General features: G+C 38.3%; 1 protein-coding gene across 2 annotated transcripts in view; it reads right to left on the bottom strand.

Moving 5' to 3' along the window:
- LOC127416614 (CXADR-like membrane protein) overlaps positions 1–20015 on the bottom strand; it is a 140942-nt gene that overhangs the window by 96343 nt on the left and 24584 nt on the right. The window contains exon 1 of one of the 2 annotated variants that reach the window (XM_051656050.1): positions 4268–4453. The exons of the other annotated variant lie outside the window; for it this stretch is intronic. Within the exon in view, the coding sequence (XP_051512010.1) occupies positions 4268–4289 (22 nt within the window). The 5' untranslated portion in view covers positions 4290–4453. Of the gene's footprint in view, positions 1–4267; positions 4454–20015 lie in introns of those variants that run through there. 2 annotated transcript variants of the gene reach the window in all.

Below are 20015 nucleotides of genomic sequence, written 5' to 3'. Positions count from 1 at the left end.
TGGTTGAGAAAATGTCAAGAGTACATTTCTGAAAATTCTAGGCAAAGGGTGACTATTTTGAAGATGCTAAAATATAACACAGTTTAGATTTTTTTGGATTATGTTATTCCATAGTTTTAATGACTTTACTATTATTCTAAAATCTGAGAAAAAAAAAAATATAATAAATTATGAGTAAGTGTTTCAAAACTTTTGACCGGCAGTGAATGTCTACTATACAATCCAAACATGGCAAGGCCTTTAAAACCATGAAAAGCATCAGACCAGAACAGCCCAATCAGTTGGAAGAGAACTACCACCCCCCCCCCAAAATGAAAACTGTGTCAGTCATTTGAACACAACACATTCTATATGTGAAAAACAGTCATTAAATGGTAGAATGGCTTCCAAGATCCATACAGAATGACACAGCATGCTGAAAACACACACATTCCATTTGAAAGCTGTTGCTGTTAGATTAAACAAAGCAGACCTGAACCTGTCAAGGGGAACCGTGTGGCTGTGAGCAACACACATTTCCTGTTAAGTTTCAAAGACACACACTCTTGTCATACAGCAGAACAGCTCCTCTCTGTTCGAACCTTATACAGGCATGATGGGAAGCCCTTGCCTTTCATGGGAGAAAGAGAGTGAGAAGAAGAGTGAGAAGAGAGAGAGACAGAGAGAGAGAGAGAGAGAGAGAGAGAGAGAGAGAGAGAGAGAGATAGAGAGAGGCCTAATCATCCAGACCTTTGCCATGTGTTATTTTCCATGCTCATATCAGTCATGTCAAGGAAAAGTAAAATAGAGAGAAGGATTAAAAGAAACATACTCCTGCCTTTCTTTCATAACCTCCAGTGACACCTTACCCTGATTAAAAGTTAACTATGGTAAATCGATCTGTGCATACTGAAATTCAAACCACTACCCCCAGTGGATGAAGCAGGAAGTGTTGTTTAAAGTGTGGGCCCATGTGGGCTCCAGTTTCCATGTGAAAAGTCCACAGAGTGGCGCCAAAAGTGAGTTGTTTAGAAGAAAATAGTAAATAATGATTTATTACCGTCAACAGGAATGCATATTGTATTAACCATACACCCTAAACCAAACCCCAACCCTAAACCTAACTGTCAGTGAAGTAAAAGTGTAATGTAAGAGTGCAAATTTGCAACATCTGAATCGCACTCATCATTGATTAGGTGAACTCATTTACTTCCCGTTTTCCATGGAACCAGAACCCGTGTCTCGAAGGCTGCTCATGCAACACACTATCATTCTCACTACAGGCAAAGTTATGTTTTGAAAGCTACGTAAAAATGACACGGAGCAGATATTTGCTCTCGATATGGTGACTTAAGGGAGAAGCAGCGGCCCTGATTATAAATGGATGAAAATAACAGCTGCAACACACACACACACATTAGATTTGACATACCTTAATGGAGGCAGTTTAAAAGCCACAACGTTTTGAACAAGTTATGGGAATTACAACTGCCTTATTTATTTTTTGCTCACTTGTTACTGCAATGATAAGACATGATCGCATAGACGTAGATAAGGCATATGCAGTGCCCTTGACAAACAACGGCATGACAAAAATAAATAAACAAAAATGAAGAGGAAAAAAACGTATGTGCATATGAATTACACATCGGAAACAGAATTGACCGCTGTCTCGTGATGGGTGATTTACTCTCTCCCTGCAGTTGGTGTTGATCTGTTGCATGTGTGTTAGTTGTATGTCATAAGGGTCCAAAAGGGAAAGAGGTGTGAGATGTATTCCCAGCCAAGAACACAACACAATGTGAAAACCCAAGCAGCGACCCATAGTGACTCAAACTGATTTAGCAATCGAATGAGGAAAACTGTACTCTTTTGTAAACCCAGCGTCCCCATTCTCACCCCAAGAACTACCAGGAAGCAATCATCTTCCCACTTGCCTCCTTACTTCACTCAAAATGAAAATGTGGTCATCATTTACTCACCCTCATGTTGTTGCAATCAATATGATTTTGAGAACACATCATTATTTTGATTCAAACCTTTTCAATGAACCAGCTGATTCGGTTCACAATACCACACCTCTGCTCTCATTAACTATTGCTGTCAAATTATTACTCAAAGTTATCATATGACTTCAGAAGACTTGGAAAAATTGTGGACCACCTTCAGTTAAGATGCTTTTTTTTGTGTGTTTTTGTGTCCTTTATGAAGCTTGAAAGCTCAAGTCCCCATACATTGCATGGAAAAGCACATTCTTCATAATGTCTCATTTTGTTCTTAATAGAAGAAAGAAAATCATGCTGGTTTGGAACAACATGTAACAACATTTTTGGGTGAACTATTCCTTTAAAACTTCCCTGCAGTTCATATACCCCAGGGGTCGACAACCTATGGCATGCGTGCCAGCATTGGCATGCGGAGGGGTAATCACTGGCACCCCAGCAACGGCGAGAGAGAAGTAGACTATTTTATTTATATAAATTCCGCTCCTGCATTCCAAACTACATCTTGATGTAATCCTTTCTCATGATCACGCAGCATGTTTTCATGAGCTGAATGGGAGGCTAAACAAAAAGTTATAATGTGACGAGACCGCAGTATACCAACAGACTTGTGCAGCACGTGCAAGCCATTCGTGCATCACGAGCCGGCAGCGCTTCACTTTCGGTTAATCGTGTGAGTAAACGCGCATGCTTTGCTTTGGTCAGGCTGTGCAGATGACAGCCTACATTCCGTGTTTCATTTGTTTATTTTTGCTTTCTGAACAACATGTGATGCAATAAGGAAAACACCACTATTAATCCTTGAGATTTCCAAACCAGCATACAGGTACACTATCCTTAAACCATGGTCACATTCAAAATTACATTAAATGATTAAAAGAGAAAACATAAACTCACATCGTGGGGTTCAAAAATCTGAGTCTATAGAAATATGCAAAATACAAACAGAAAATCACATACATGCGCATGTTATGTTTTTTTGGGGGGGGGGGGGGGGGGGTTCGGCACAGCCATTGACCAGGAAAATAAAAAATGGCACTCCATGTCACAAAGGTTGCCGACCCCTGATATAGACATAGCAACAATGCATCGTTCTAAAACTACACTTAAACAATCAAATTAGTCTAATATAGAATGCACAAGCCCATTTACTAAAAAGCACCACCGAATAAACATGATGTTTGGAAAACATAACATGTTAAAAACATGTTTTTTTACATGTATTATGTTAATACCATGGTATTAAGAACTGTCTCATGATAATACCATGATATTCTGTTAACTACCTAGAGTACCATGAAATACCATGCTATATCAATATGGTATTCATGTTGTACCATGATATTGCCAGCTGATACCAATCACTGCGTCATGATGGTGCCACAGTACTTCTTCGTAAGTTACATGGGCTGTTTCACCTACCATAGTAACTACGTAGTCTACATTTCCGCCTGCAGTCCTGTTGAGAAAACAATATACCTTCCCATCAGTCATCTGAATCTGAGTTTCCCTGCTGCCCTTCCCTAGATTCACAACCATCCATCTCTTTAGCTGCGGCTTGGTGAGCCACAGCAAGACACAAGTCTCTATCTTCCCCCTTAGTGTCTCCCTCGGCCTCTCTTTCCCTCAGTGTGGAGTGAACAGATGAAGAGCTGGCATCAGCAGTCCGTCTAGAGCCACAAACAGATACATGGGACCACAAGGAGGCTGACTTTACACAGTCAAAACTGCTTTGCCCTAATGTCTAGCGTGGGTGTAAGGGATATTTTTACTTTTAAGACTGAGACCCATATGGCTGAGATGTATCTGGCTGTAATTTATTTTGAATTATTAAATTAGCCCTTAGATTAGAATCAATATTTTTTCCTCTACACCAGCCTTGTGCCTTGTTTGAGGATAGGTTAATCTGATAAAAAAAGATTATAAAAATTGCTGTACATGTAGAGAGAATAATAATAATAATAATAATAATAATAATAATAATAATACAGTTTGGGGTCTGGGGTAGCTTGATAATTTCAGGCAGGTATAACACCACTTCACACCATTTAGCCAGCTGACAACTGTTTAGTTGGTCAGCCAACTGGTTTCCCAGCCTAAACTTTTTACAGGTGCCCAAAACCATAACCAACTTATGATTTATTTATTTATGTGTAATATAATATAAAATAATTATTATTTCAGTAGGGCACCAGGCTTCTTAACTAGCTTCATCAGCACTGTTTCACTTGTGAACATCTTAGCTATGTTGGTCCACCAGCTAACAGCACCAAAACAGAACTTACCAACAAAAACAGCCTGGAACATGCTGGTCTAAGCTGGTCTTTTCAGCAGGTGCAGGATGACCGCTTAATAATGTCCTCAGATTTCCAACATCGGCCTTCTCCATTAATCTTCATTCATTCAGATATCTCTTTTCGCCCCCAGCATTCCTCTCGTTATTTCATTCTTTCATTAGCTGTCACACAGAGGTGTTCCCCTGAGAGCTACAAATAAAAGCTAGTGAGTGTTGCATGTTGCAGTGACCCTCCCGTAACCACGTGGACCATTATCAGTGACAAGCTTTCATGCTCAGATCTGCTCTCACCTTGCCCGGGGCCCAAGGGTCTCATTCCCACCATAAATATCGTACTGCTTAACCCTGCTAGCATCATTGAGAACACAGGGCTAACAGAGTAGAGGGTGGCCATGTGTTTTTCTTTTGCTCTAATCTAGTGGTGCAAGTACTGATTTTTTTTATTTAAGTAAAAGTACTGCTACTGAAAAAAATAATTCACTTGAGTTCAAGTATAAATACTGAGAAATATTATGACTCAAGAGTAAATAAGTAGTTTGCCGAAAAACTACTCAAGTAATTACATTACAAGTTACTTTATGAAAATTAAATTATATATAGTACAGGTATATACGCTTCAATTTTTAGAACACAAAGGTATTTTTGTTCTTGAAAGAAACTGATGCTTCCTTTCGCTAAGGATGCATTAAATTGATCAAAAATACTGCCAAAATCATTAATTGCAAATTATTATTATGGTGTGAAATAATTATTTTAAGTGATATTTATTAAATTTTTTCTTTACCAATGATGGCAAACATATACCGTGTCACCAGTTCCTTACAAAAGCATTCTAAAGTGCTAATTTGGTACTCAAGGAAATGTCCTTATTATTAGAACAATTGAAAATAGTTGCGCTACCATGCGGAAATCACAGTATAGTGGCTTTTTTCCCTATTTGCTGAGGTATTGAGTTCTTATAAGTTGCTTTACACTTTTTTTCTCCTGAAATTATATTTTCTCCTAAATTATATTGTTTTAGAGAGATGAAGGCTATTCTATGCTTACTGTTTTGAAAAAAATAGTCTCTAAACAGGATAGAGAGGGAAGTGGACGGCCAGATGCACAACAAAAAGACAAGTAAATCACAGTCTCTAGTTTGAGAAACAGACTCCTCACAGGTCCTAAACTAGCAGCTTTTAAATGCCAAAGACCTGCATTGCTGCAAGAGGATTCTTGGACAAATGGAAAATTGTAAGAATACAAAACTTATTTAAATAGAAATAGCCATTTGTAACATTCTAAATGTCTCTAAACTGTCTCTAAACTACATAATGTACATTGTGACTGAAACACATTCCTATTTCAGGTTTATTCTCATTCACGTTTGTCCAAGTATTTTCGCTATTAAGTTAACATACTGTACAAACCTAATATAATGCAAAATCATAGAGGAGGAAATGTATCCTCTATGATACTGCAACAATTATCCAGATATGGAATGAGATTATTAAGCAAACTGTTATCAACTCCTACATGCCAGCTGAATAAAATAACGCAAAAATAAATACTTCACATAGTGTTTAGTGAGAGATATGATTGATTCAAACACTAAAAGTGGTTGTTCTGTATATGTATTATTGTATTAAAGTTGTAATAATAAAGTCTTAATTAACATTATGGTTACTTAACATACTGAGATATTATTATTAAGTAAATTGTAGCATTTAGTTACATTGTGTTTTGTGATTTCTCATAACTTCTTTATATAACATCCATCCCTTGCGCAATTTTGGCTATAGCGGGTGAGGCTTTTCAGACAGATAAACAGCAGCACAGGGCTGGGAAGTACAGTACAGCACTGTGAGTGAGAGTGTTACCTGCTAGTATAGTTTATTTTGAACAAGAGGGGCGAACGGTTACAGAATTTAACGTGGGAGTAAAATACCGAACCGATGCGGACTGATAGAAGCGGAGAGCCGTCTGTGCACGCGATGGTGCGAGGAGCCGCATAGCGGGAATAAAAATAATGTTCAGTGAAAAGTCAAAAGAAGGTCGCAATGTATGTAATTGTAACTATATCATACTGTATATTATTAATAAAACACGAGAACTCATGCTAGGGCATTTTTTGCCCCCATGTTACAAGTGAATATAAGATTTTTCAGTGGTTAAATGTGTTCAGACTGTTCCCTCATACCTGAATAAACAGCTCCTTTCCAGAATAAAATGAAATATGTAGAAAATTACAGTACTGTTCTTGTATATTGACAGGGCAGAAAGTCTTGGAGAAGATAGAGAAGCGAGGACACCGGCGGCAGTTTATGCAAGCTGATGTGCTCATGATGCTGTGCCCTGCGGTCTTCCGCTGTGCCGCGCACAGCACGTTTTAGTTTATAAACAGATTTAGCGCTTATAACTTGCCAATTTCTTCTTCCCAAAAATTCTGAAATATTATGTTTTTTCCAGATTAATATAGTTATAGTTATCCATTCTATGTGGAAATTAAAAAGTAATATCAAGTAGATTTAGCTTCTTTTTTTTTCTTTAAATAAAAGCAAAAATACTACAGCTGCTATTGGTTCACCAGCCATTTGAATGAACGTTAAAAGCTGCTCAAGACATGTTTTTAACTCATAGTTTTTGTCCATAAACTAAATGAGTTTACGGAAGAATAAGATAAATAAATATGTTTTAATCATATTACAATTGAGATTTATTTTGTGATATGGCAAAATTGTCAGTCTTTGATGGCTTAGTTTGACTTGCTCATCATTCCGTGAAAATTTTTTTATATTATTTTCTATAAGATATTCAATATAACATCTTGTTATTTAGTGTTCTGTTTACGCAGTGATTGAACCAAAATTATAATAATCAAAATTAACTTGTGTATGCTCAGAAAAATTGCACAAATTCTCTCTTTCTTTTTTTGTGCTTCTGCAGCCAAAACATTGCCAACATTTCTTAAGTTTTTTGCTGTACCATTTCAATTTCATGACACAAATAATCGTCAGTCAACGTGACCAAAGTTCTGAGATGTACTGTTCATCTTACAGTCTCACATTAAAGGGATTGTTCACACAAAAATGAAAATGCTCTCATTATTTACTCACCCTCATGATATCCCAGGTGTGTATGACTTTCTTTCTTCACCAGAATGCATTTAAAGAAAAATATCTTAGCTCAGTAGGTCATTAAAATACAAGTGAATGGAGATTTCTCTTTTGAAGCTTCAAAATCTGCATAATTGCATTGTAATGCCCTTAAAAATATTAATGACAGAAATAATCACACAGTGTGCACCCAGCTTTACTGTGGCAGTCAAATGGGGGTTGGGTGTATTGTGGCGTAAGTCCTTGAGCTTTGGCAATAAATACAAGGCTATACATTGTGTTCTAATCAGCTGCTAGGACTAATGGTCCCATGCTGTCACATATATGGTTACCGTTTATCACACAGGTGGCGAGGGCTTTCACATTTATTAGGCATGCTTAAGAGACACTTGTGACCCCAAAGGTCAGCTTTGACCCTCAGGACCAAGTGCAGGTCCAATAGCCAGGCAACAAAGATCAGATCTTGGGTTGCCTAAGTTGACTATGGCTAGCAATCATTTCATCAGCTACTTCATCACATTTCATGCAGTCTGAGGTGCTTACCTATTAGGGCCAAGAGGTCTGTGAGGGTGAGTCACCCAGTTACTGCATTTAAGGGCACCTGGATCAGCAATCAGAACCTCAGACACACAATGTGGTGATTAAAGGGAGCGTTCACCCAAAAATGAAAATTATGTCATGATTTACTAACCCTCATGTTGTCCCAAACCTGTATATTATAATTTTTTCAGCAGAGGGGCAGATTTTCAGTGAATTATGACTTCCAGAAGACTTGGTTCAGAACTTGAAGACATGGAACATAGTGCATAATTCATACAGACTACTTTTATTGTGTCTTTATTGTGTTTTTCTCATTTGAAGCTTCACATCCATGGTCACTATGATCCGTTGTTGTTTGAAAAAGAGCTACATGAAGATTCTTTAAAAATCCCCCTTTTTGTGTTCCACAGAATAATATTGCCTTCATGTGCTATCGGAATTATCCTACTTCCCACTTCTGAAGTCGTAATTATGTGTGTCACGTTCAAGTGCTTTGTTGTTGGAAACATAGAGGACACCAGATTCATTCACGTATATTTCTTGTGGAACTCTTATTTTGACACCGGAATACATGATAGCCAACTGGCTGATGCTAATAAAATTTCAGTCAAATACATGCTATTATTCAGAATAATGATTCAAACCATCATTCATTACTGAAACTGTACTCTCGTCCACCATGTTAAATGTTTACGTCTTCTCACAACTTGGAAACTTGGGTATCTACATTTTCTCAGAGTTTCCCAATCGTAATTTCAATTTAAGGGGGCGTTCATGTGCAACTTCTGAGTAGGAAACTCATCTTTATGATAATTAAGGCAGCATAAGTAGCAGCAAATAGGTCCGGAACAACATGAAGGAAAGTAAATAACGGCAGAATTTTCATTTTTGGGTGAATTCGGCATTCAGTAGTTGAGGTGAGCCTGATCCAGTACAGAAGGGGACTTTAATAGCATTTGCTTTTAGGTCTGTAATTGTGGTAAAAAAGAAAATCTCAGTCAGATGATGAAAGGATGAAAACAGAGGGAATGAGTTGGCATCTTGACTGCACTGCTTATGCTGAGAGAAGGCCTTGCACTGCCAAGGAGTGTGCTGTGCCAAAATTTCTAACACCTGGGACAGAAAGTGTGTGGTCTGCATGCAAACTTTCCCTCCCATTTACACACAGACTCCTCCATCCCTCCTCACACCATAAACATCTGGTGTCCCAACCGCACAACTAAAACCTGATCCCCAGACTGGGCCTCCAAGCCAACACGAGTCATTTGATTGGCTGAGAGCTGGCCAGGGCATTCCAATAATTCACACCTACCAATAAGACATGATGGTTCTAAAGGGCCCCATTGGAAGGCTTGTGTTTTTTTTTTTTGTTTTTTTTTTCAAAATGGTCCAGGCATGAAGAACTCATATTCAGAGCCAATTAAACATTTTCTCCAAGGACAAATGCCATATAATTATAAACAAAAAATATAAATAAAAAAACAAAAAATGAGCGAGGAAGCCAAGCATGCCTCATTTCAGTTAGACATTCTCACACTCAAATGACTGTCAATTTACAGATGTAATTTCCTCAACTTTAAATCATTCTGCACTGACAGTGATGGGAAATACTTTGTGGGTTGAATGGCTTCAACAGTTATTTCTATGTCATTTCAGTTACTTCCACACAGACGAAGCAATAGGAAAACCGTTTGTTCAAACTGCAAGTGGAATTCATGGTGAAAGCATCTGGAGACAGAGGTTACCACCGTTCCTTGTCAATCATTCCCAGTTTTTCAATGATTAGCGCATTAATTGTGCTGCTGATGAGGAACAGCAGTGGTGTCGTGATTATTTGCCTGAAGTCTGTGCACAAACTGAACTTGCGCAAGAGGAAATAAGACTGGTTTACTCTGATGACATGAAACAACAGTCAACAAGAGACAAAATATCAAAGTCGTTCCGTTTAATCTATTTTTATCTTAGTTCAGTCTAAAATATTTGCTAAACAAGGTCTGAGTGCTGACTACAGCTGATTAATTAATGATAGGTCCCTCTTAAAAAACAACCCATATTTTATAATTTGATTAAAAACTAGAAGTCTGGGAGAAAACAGGGCATCTGGTTCTCACACTTAACCATTCAAACTGAGGTCATCAAGCTGAGATTTGTATTTTATCATTAAAAAAAAAAAAAAAAATCTGATTTAAAGGAATTGTTCAACCAAGAGTGAACAATTTGTCCACCTGTATGCTGTTATTTTATCGTGGAGCACTGTTTTACACGCAGTACAAAATGCTTCTCTTTACATACAAAAACAGTTCATAGTGATCCTGGTGTTCCATACAGGACAAAAAAAGTACCATAAAAGTAGTACAACAAATATGTAACTCCAAGTCTTCTCAAGTCATACGGTAGCATTGTTTGAGAATGGGAAGGTTTTCTATGAATATCGACATAAATTTTGGTCTGCTCTGCACATAAAGCTTCATGTATGGCTTTAGAAGCATTTAAATATAGCACATGAGTTGTATGGACTACTTTGTGATGTTTTTTTGGTCCCTTTTGAAGCTTGACAGCTGTGGTCACCATCAAGAAAAGTGCTGCATTAAGATTCTTCAGAAAATATATTTTGTCTTCCACTGAAAAAATAAGAACATACAGGTTTGAAATAATAAACAAATACATATAGAAGCACATTAAACAAACACTAATAGGTAGATTCACTTGAACTAAGACACCGCACTGATTTACAAACCTGAACACTAATACAGTGATTGTAGACTTCAGCAGAGAGACAGAGACTTAATGACATCTTTCTTAGGTTGCTGTCCATGTTGTCTTGTGTTAATCTTTTCATCACCACTCACTGTACAATTTCATTATCAGCCTTTTCAGTTATAATCCTCAAATCGCCTTCACAGTTAAATTAGCAGCTGGGGTTGTGTGATCTGCTGAACACACATGCAGACACATATTCCTGTAGATTGGTCCGAGGCTGAGGCATATTTCAAAATACTGTGAGATTGATTGGGAGGTTGGTGAAATAGAGGTGTACCGATGTACTTGTTTAGGCTGGATTACTGCTGTTTGCACTCCATTTAGTCATAGAGTCTGAGGAAAAAGGTGACCTGCCACACTCCTCACAGTACCAAAGAACAGTGTAAGTGAACACAAAGTACACAAACTTTGTGTAAGTGAACACAAAGTAAGTGATGGAGCATTACACTTTACTTTGAGTGGGACAGAGTTATGTCAAACAAACAAGAATATCTTGAGTAAACACTTAATTTTGATGATGCTAGAGAGAACATCAGATTTAAATTCCACTACATTTACAGTTTAAATCATTGGTAATTAGAATACAGTTACATTCAAAAACTATTTTGATTACTGAAGAGAATACTTTGCATTTTATTGTCATTTGTTTCATTTAATATTTATTCCTTTCAGTTGGAAAACATTTATACATATAAATGATGCGATCCAAAGTGCATTTGAACAGCGGTGAAACACTTTCTTAAGATGTGTTACATTCATACATGCAGACAGTGAAGTAAGTTTGAAGTAAGTTTGGAGCAAAAGAATTAGAGAATTTTAGCTTAGCATAAAGCGTGTTTTTAAAATACTACCCCAAAAAATTAAATTTTGTAAAAGTAATGCATTTTGCTTCTGGTTAAATTAATAGAACTTGGAACTTCTAAAATTACTTCAGAAATTTGTAATTCAGAAAACCTTGCTATTTTGAAGTGTGTGTGTGGTGTCCTTTTAAGAATTATGAAATGAGTGAACAAACAATCCTAAACAAAACGTTCCAGTGTTTGGCGCTAATTCATTAAGAGCTAAATTGCACAGTTATGAATGAATCCCCTGGGGCGACTCTCCATGAAGCTAATTGAGCACTTGAGGAACTCAAACTTGCAGCTACTCTTGATTAATGTACCTGCGACCATTTGTACGAAGCAAAGATCTGAAGGAATATGAATGAGTCAGAGTGCTGTAGGAAAAGGGGTCATTCAGACTGTTAAGAGACAAATTAGCATTCCTGCTAATCGCACAAAGCAGACAGGGAGACAGAGCTTTCTCGAAGGTGCTATCATCAACAACTGCTAAATAGCTTTTCATTAGCATGTTCAGTGCCGAGGTCCATGTATATCTGCATACGCGGCTGACTGCAAAGACTCTGTGACCTAAGAAGGTTCTGAATTGGCAAGTGCCCTGAGAACCAAGTGATATGATCACTTTCCCACTGTGAGACATTTTGTTATCACACCATCATAATACATGGCTCGCTGCAACACAGCAAAGCCAGGAACCAGCACATAATACAGGCTTTATTCTCGTTTCCCTCTGCCTCAATAATTTGACTATTTACTTTGGTTAATGATGTTACTTTTAAGATGTAATTACACACTTCTCGCACACTATATTTGACAGCAAATACGGAAGCGGCTTCATGCACGTCACCTGATTTTGTGCTCAGAGACAGCATGAATATGGACAAAATAATAAAAATTGATGACATCTTACATTTAAAGTAATTGTAAAATAGCCAATATATGCACACCTGTGACTGCATATCAGTTGAGTTCTATATCACAGTAATGCACAACATGAATACACGGGAAGCTGACACGGTGCTAGCAGATGTTACGGTATCCTGACATTGGCCCCATTCTGCCAAGTTTCTGAAAAGTGCAATCTCCCACAAGACATCTTTGAATGAATTCAAATGTGTTTACCTTTTCCTGTGGTGCTACTGCAGCCTCATAGACTCGGGTTCTGCTCCCGTGAAAATCAATAAGTAATTCCGTTAACATAATCAATGTTAAGTGCAATTCAGAGGTTACAATTTTGCTTTAAGTTTACATTTTTACTCCACTGATGGTTAGGATTAGGGTTGGGGTTTGGGTAAGGGCATATGGTTAATAAAATATGCATTCCTGTTGACTTTATTACAGCATTTACAACTTAAAACAACTTGTTTACAATTTTGCTACTCTGTGGACATCCCTAAAACTGGAGCTCACATGTGCCCAAACGTTAAACAACACTTCTAGCTTCAGCCACTGCGGGCAGTGCTTTGAATTTCAGTAGCACAGACTGATTTCAGCAACAAAACTTTTGACCTACCATCACTGACTTGTCTAAAACCCATGTTCTCAAAAGACCCCCAGAGACAGACAGAAAGAACAGAGTGCTGTGACTGCAATATGTGGTATTTAGGTGAACAGAGAGGGAAATATGCACACACACATACACACATGCAGGCAGAGGCTCAGACATGGCTCTGCTCTTTTTAACGGTCTCAGCTCTTTGTCCTCTAATGGAACTCAATAAGTTCCAACACCCCAACAAACACCATGGCTGTTTCTGTTTAAGATAGAGCATACTTCTATAACTGTGTATTTGTTGTGTGTTGTGAATTGCTCAGCATGAGGTAGCAGGTGCACCAGTGCCGTTCATTATAACTGACTGACTGAGCTGACATCTCCCACTTAACTGATCTAGATGTTTCATGTGTACTAGTATTCACTCTTTGTTCTCTCTGTCTGTGATTGAAGACAGTATGCATAAATACTTGAATGAAAAGTTTGCATTGAATATTTTGCTCTACTATATATCGTGAACTACTACAGTGTATAGTGAAGTAATACTTTTATTTCAAATTTTATTGCTTGTAAAAATCATGAAAATAACATTGAAAGGATAAGAGATTTTGCCTTGAGGTCAGCTGTCTTTTTACTTTTAGATAAAGATTGCGAGTTGATGCCAGACTTTATATACAAAGTTGCATGTCCTCAGTATTTGCAGGTACCCCCTTTTCAATATTTTTCACAAAAAATTTGATCAACTCACTCATTATTCTCCCCAGCCTTTTAAATGTTTGTCTCCCCTAGGATACAAAAATCTTTTTAGGGTTACTTAGTGTAGTGGTATATTTTGAGTTTTGGTCTTGGGTTTGTTTTGATTGGTCATTGGGCTGCCTTTGTTACACAGACCTGGCCACCCTGTAGCATACTATTTTCTGTATGCTATTTCTGCCATATTAAGTATGTATACTGTGCACAATGTGCACATTTTTTGTCTGCATGGCATACCATGATTGCCTACTACATAATTTGCAAAAAACAAAATGCAGAGTATACAGTGCAAAATGTTGTATACCACACTGCAATGCACTGGACAGTCCATTTCCAATGTTACGAGTGCCAAAAGCTAACACACTTTACACAAAATTGCATTTGAATGGAACCATGACTACTGTATATGCACTTTTCCCCATATAATTAAAAAACAAAATAGTAGCATGCAGCATACAGTAAACTAGTATTCATTTCCAAACATGGTTATTTTTTTACTGCACAACAAGCCATGCGGATACATAATTCACTTTTTGTTATTGTACCAGAGACGCCCAAGTTTTCTTTACATTTCTATACCTGTTACATTTTCAGTGGAGAGAGATGACTTACAGAGCAGGAGGATTTAAGCACTGATACTTTCGCTCGTATCATGACCTTCATTTTTTAGTGCATTGTGGATTATGAAGTGACATATGCCACCCAATAAAATAAGATTAGCATTCCTCGATAAGCCAATGGCATGTGCTTTGTTACACATGAATGAAACATGTAACCTCTTACTTCTGAAGTGGGAACTCATAGCTCAAATATGTGTGTGCATTATTTATTCTAGAAGCTGTTTCACTGTGTAAGAAATATTCTGATATATTAGTGCTCCTATTTTGCTGGGAAATTCATAGATTCTCAAATCCTGGCGAAGATGAGGCTGATCGCTCTGCATCTGTTATTGATTCAGGCAGGCAGGAAGGAAGTCTTTTGAAGGTCGCATTCTGAGCAAATGTAATAAAATCGGTGAAGGCCAGGATGGTTGGCAATTTCAACGATGCATCTACGATCAGTCAGCTCACGCAAGCATCTTTTACCCCTTACATGGAAAATGATACGGTTATTGAGACAGAGAGAGAAGAGACAGACAAGGAGTGACAGTGAAAGACAGGGGAAAGAAAGGACTTCATAAAAAAGGCAAGGAGACAAGGGCTATCTATCTATCTATCTATCTACTACAGTACCAGGCATAAATGAGTACACCCCGTCTGAACCCTAACAAGTTCAGGTCTTTCTCTTTACAAATAAGACATATTTGGTGTTCCGGTATAATTTAATTGTAGTGATGGGGGAGTGGCTGAGCTACATCTGTGGAGTGCGAGGCCGAGAGAGTGAGTACGGTAAGGATTGACACCCGTTACCCATTACTGACAGTCATCATTCAATTTAGGGGACAAAAGCATAGTGTCGAGGCTGCGGTTAGTCCCCGCCTCACCCATCCACTAATCTTGGGTACAAATTGGCCAGCATTTGCTGAAGGAAATTACTTATTGAAGGACATTTGTGTGGATGTGTCCTGTAATAAAGTGTCCCGGTGTGTGGTTTGCAATTCACTGTCTGGGGAGGCGGAGCCGGGGCCGTCTACATCAGCTCCATGTCAGGATGATGCAAAGAAGGGGGAAGTTTCGGCCTCTCCAGCCCTTAGAGGATTCCCTTCAGGGGAATTCCCTCTGGAGCAGACGTGAGACGAGACCCTTAGGCACGCCTCTGACAAAGTGATTAATGGTCAATGCCTACTGCCAGACGTTGTACTCGCATATCCGTATTTTTCAATTATCAAGGATCAGTTGTATCGAGTGACACAGGACGCTCAGACAAAGGAATATACAACCCAACTGTTAGTAACGAAGGGCCGCCGGGAAATGTTATACCAGACGGCTCATTATAATACGATGGTGGGTCACTTAGGGCTGGAAAAAACACTGAACATCTAATGGCCCATTTCTTTTGGCCGGGCATTCACGGGGATGTCCGCAGGTGGTGTGCGACATGCTGTGAATGTCAGTTGGTGAATCCGCCGGCCATTACTTCCATTAATCGAGGTCCCCTTCGAACGAATTGGTATGGACCTTGTCAGGCCATTAGAGATGGCACGCAGGCATCGATTTGTGTTGGTTCTGGTGGACTAAGCAATGCGATATCCAGAAGCAGTGCCTCTGCGCAACATCTCAGCACGTACTGTTGTGGAGGCACTCTTCAAAATAATCTCCCGAGTGGGTATTCCGAATGAACCCTGGCTATGTTTCAGCGGCTCATGGACAGAATCCTCAGACCACACACCACTTATGTCGCTGCCTATCTGGATGACATCATTATTTACAATAATGATTGGCAGCGACACCTGCAGCATCTGAGGGCTGTCATGAAGTCGTTGAGATGGGCGGGACTCACGGAAAACCCTAAGAAGTGTGGAAAACCCTAAGAAGTGTGCAATCGGATGGGTGGAAGTATGGTATCTGGGCTTCCACCAGATCCGGTCCAGTGGATGTAGCCGTGTCAGCAGGCGTTCACGCAAGTGAGAGCTACACTTTGCAGTGGGCCGTTATTGCACTCTCCTGACTTCAATCTCCCTTTTATCTTGCAGACGGACGCATCGGACAGGGGGTTGGGAGCAGTAATGTCCCAGATAGTGGAAGGGGAGGAATGCCCTGTGCTGTACATTAGTCGCAAGCTCTCGATGAGAGAGACTAAGTACAGCACAATCGAAAAGGAGTGTTTGGCATCAAATGGGCAGTCCTCACCCTCCGGTGCTATCTGTTGGGATGTGCTTTCACCCTCTGTTTGGACCATGCCCCACTCCAGTGGCTCCATCGCATGAAGGATGCCTACGTGCAGATCACCTGTTGGTATCTAGCTCTCCAGCCGTTAAAATTCGAGGTGGTCAACAGGCCGCAGATGGCTGTTGCGGATTGTGGCCGGATGACTCCTCGGGCCGAGTTGGGCAATTGGGGTATGTGGTGATGGGGGCGTGGCCGAGCAACGTCTGTGGAGAGCGAGGCCGAGAGAGTGAGTACGCTAAGGATTGACATATGTGGGAAATCACCTCTAACAGCTGTTTTGTGTTTGCAGTGAGAGCGGAGAGGGATTTAAAGGGCAATACAGACTGCCGGAGGGGAGAGAGAGAGCCGAGCTTAGCCTGGGTATGTTTGCATTGTGTGTGTGCAGAAAAGCCAATTCGTTTGGTTTAAAGCTGAAAAGCACTGAGAATAAAGAATTACATTACCTGTTCACCTGGCCTCCACTTCCTTCTTCACAATAGTGCAAGAAAGTTGTCACAGTAATATTTAAGCAACTCTGGTTTATCAGATACTAATGAAACATGTCAATACTAAACAAGAAAAAATGACTTTCTTATCAAAATGATAAAAGGCCATGTTGCAAAAATGAGTACACCATCCTGAAAGTTACAATATAAAACTTAACAAAATGTTTTCTGGTGCTAGTTGAGGGACATTGATCAGCAGATTATACTTTTGAACCATCACACTCAAATAGACACAGTTGGCTAAAGTGTAAAATATTTAATTATCCCACTGAATCACTCTCAGACTTAATGCTGACAACAAATGGAACACATGGGAGAGAATTGTTAAGTAAATGTAGAAAAAAAATTAATTTAATTGCACAAAAGTGGATAATGGTACAAAAGTATTAGTCGTCTACGAAGGTGAAACAAGTCACTGTCAATTGAGTTAAAACACAGTAGCAAAAGTGATACAGAAATTCAAAAAGGATGGACTTGTGACAAGATTCCTGAAATGTTCAGACCGTCGCTGCAAGCTTTCACTTCATGATGAGCAATTTTTGCTAAGAATCACCAAGCACGTGCCTCAGAGCTGGCAAAAGCTGTTGGAAGCCAAACTGGAGTGACTGTTCCATCTCACACAGTAAAGCAAAGAAGTGACACACTCTGCAAAGAAGTGGAATGCATGGTGTCATCCACACTGGAAGGCACTGCTGAAGCAAAAGCATAAAAAAAGCTTGTTTAGCCTTTGGCAAGGCCCATACTAATAAAGGTGCAGAACTTTGAGAATCTATACGCTGGTGTCATGAGTCCAAAGTCATTTATTTTTTTGTATTTATTTTATTTATTTTTTGTGTGTGGATCTGATGAAATCCAAAATGCATGGCATCACACGGGGAGTACAGTGAGAAGTGCATGTTATCCACAGTGATGTACAGTGATGGTAAAGTTCTTATACAGGGATTTATGAGTGCTGAAGGTGTGGGGGAATTGTATTTCATCAATGGCTTCATGAATTCACAGATGTTCAGCAAAATCTTAAAGAGAAGATGCAATCCTCTCTCCCCACCCTGGGCTGTCGGGCACTTTTTTACCATGACAATGACCCTAAACATTATTCCAAAGCCACTGCTGCATTCCTACACTGTATTCTGGCAACCACAGCTGCCAGTTTTTTTTTTAATTATGTTAAAAAATACAGTAAAAATGTAAACAACTTTACAGAACAACCTGTAAGTTTTACAGTTTAAAACTTGTTTTTTATGGTATATTTTATGGTGCAGTACCATCATTTATATTAATAAATTATAATCTTAATACATTAACCTTCTAAAACTGTAAAAAACTTTTTTTCACTTTATAATATATTTTTAATCACCGTGGTAATTGCAGAAGAGCACATGATGACATGAAGTTCATGTAGAGAGAGTGCTCAGTGTCACTCACACAAACACTTAACACCATCGGGGTAACGTATGTTAAATTAAAATGATGAAATAAACATTAACTAAACTACATCAAATATAACACAGAACACCCCAAAGTACATAACTGATATTAAAAATAAGAAGAAACATAGCTATTCCCAAAAAAATATAATGAAATGTAATAGGTCACGCAGGGAATTCTGGGAACACCTGTTTGCTGTTTTTTACTGTAGTTTTAACAATAATATAGCGTAAAAAGTACATGTACTCTATTGTTAAACAATATACATTTTTATTGTTAATTATATGGGAAAATCATACTTTTTTACATAAAAAAAAAAAAACTACATGTATTGTCTTTTTAAATATATTTAAAGAAAAATGTACGTATATATTTTATGGTAACTACTCGTTAACCAATTTATGTTTTTTTTTTTTACTGTAGCATTTACAGTCTATATAGTCTTTTACTGTTACAATTATGGATATTTTTTTACAGTGTATGGATAAACAAGATTGTATGTCACCCAACCTCAATTTTATTTGAGCACCTGTGGGGTGCAAGTCGAGCATCACTCCCTGTTAAACATCAGAGTACTCAAGGAGGTCATCTTCCAGGAGTGGAAGAGGATAGACGTGACAATATATCATGAATTTGTACACTTGATGTCAACAAGAGTCAGAGCAGTATTTAAAAGTTATGGATGAGAATTTATTCACTTGAGGGTGCACTCAATTTTGCAACCCTTTACTTAAGAAAAGCTACCTAATTTAATTATTTTACAGATATTGATAACATATTTTTCAATTTTGTTATTAAGTATATGTTTAATACATTTCAATTTTGTCATCTTCGCATGAATTTTGATAGTAATCTATCTATCTATCTATCTATCTATCTATCTATCTATCTATCTATCTATCTATCTTTATTTTTCCATATCACCACCCTAATCAGAACCAGTACAGAGCCATGAAGACAAGAGCGATGACAGAGACAGGTGTGATATTTCAAATAAATATACTTTATATTTCATGAATATCTGTTGATAGTTAGTACTGACATTTTATGCATGGTATACCAAAAAAAAAAAAACAAAAGAAAGAAAGTAAGAATTTTTTTTTTAAATAAATAAATAAATAAATAAATGCTTACAGAACATTTAACTGTCAAATAAAAATATTAAAATCTGTGAGTTTCCGAAAACATTCAGTATCATACGTTTAGAGGCTGAACACTTCACAGTCCATTACAGTCCTCAACCTGAGATTCCAATAGGTCTGATTTTAACAATTTATCTCATCATTTCTTTGTTAATTTACACTTGTCTTGCCTCACTTCCTCTCTCCCACCCCCATACTGTCTCCTCTGGACAGTGTGAAGAGGAAGGACATTGAGCATCGAGAAACCAGTGCTGACCTTGGCCCACCCATCCAATATAGGAAAGAACGAGTGAATCTCATATCAGGCACCTGCACGCACACTCTCTCTCTCTCTCTCTCTCTCTCTCTCTCTCTCTCTCTCACACACACACTTTGG

This window comes from Myxocyprinus asiaticus, chromosome 26, assembly GCF_019703515.2.
Source record: "Myxocyprinus asiaticus isolate MX2 ecotype Aquarium Trade chromosome 26, UBuf_Myxa_2, whole genome shotgun sequence".
NCBI lineage: Eukaryota > Metazoa > Chordata > Actinopteri > Cypriniformes > Catostomidae > Myxocyprinus > Myxocyprinus asiaticus.
The sequence above is the reverse complement of the archived record's forward strand: the minus strand, read 5'-3'. Positions and strand labels throughout refer to the sequence as shown.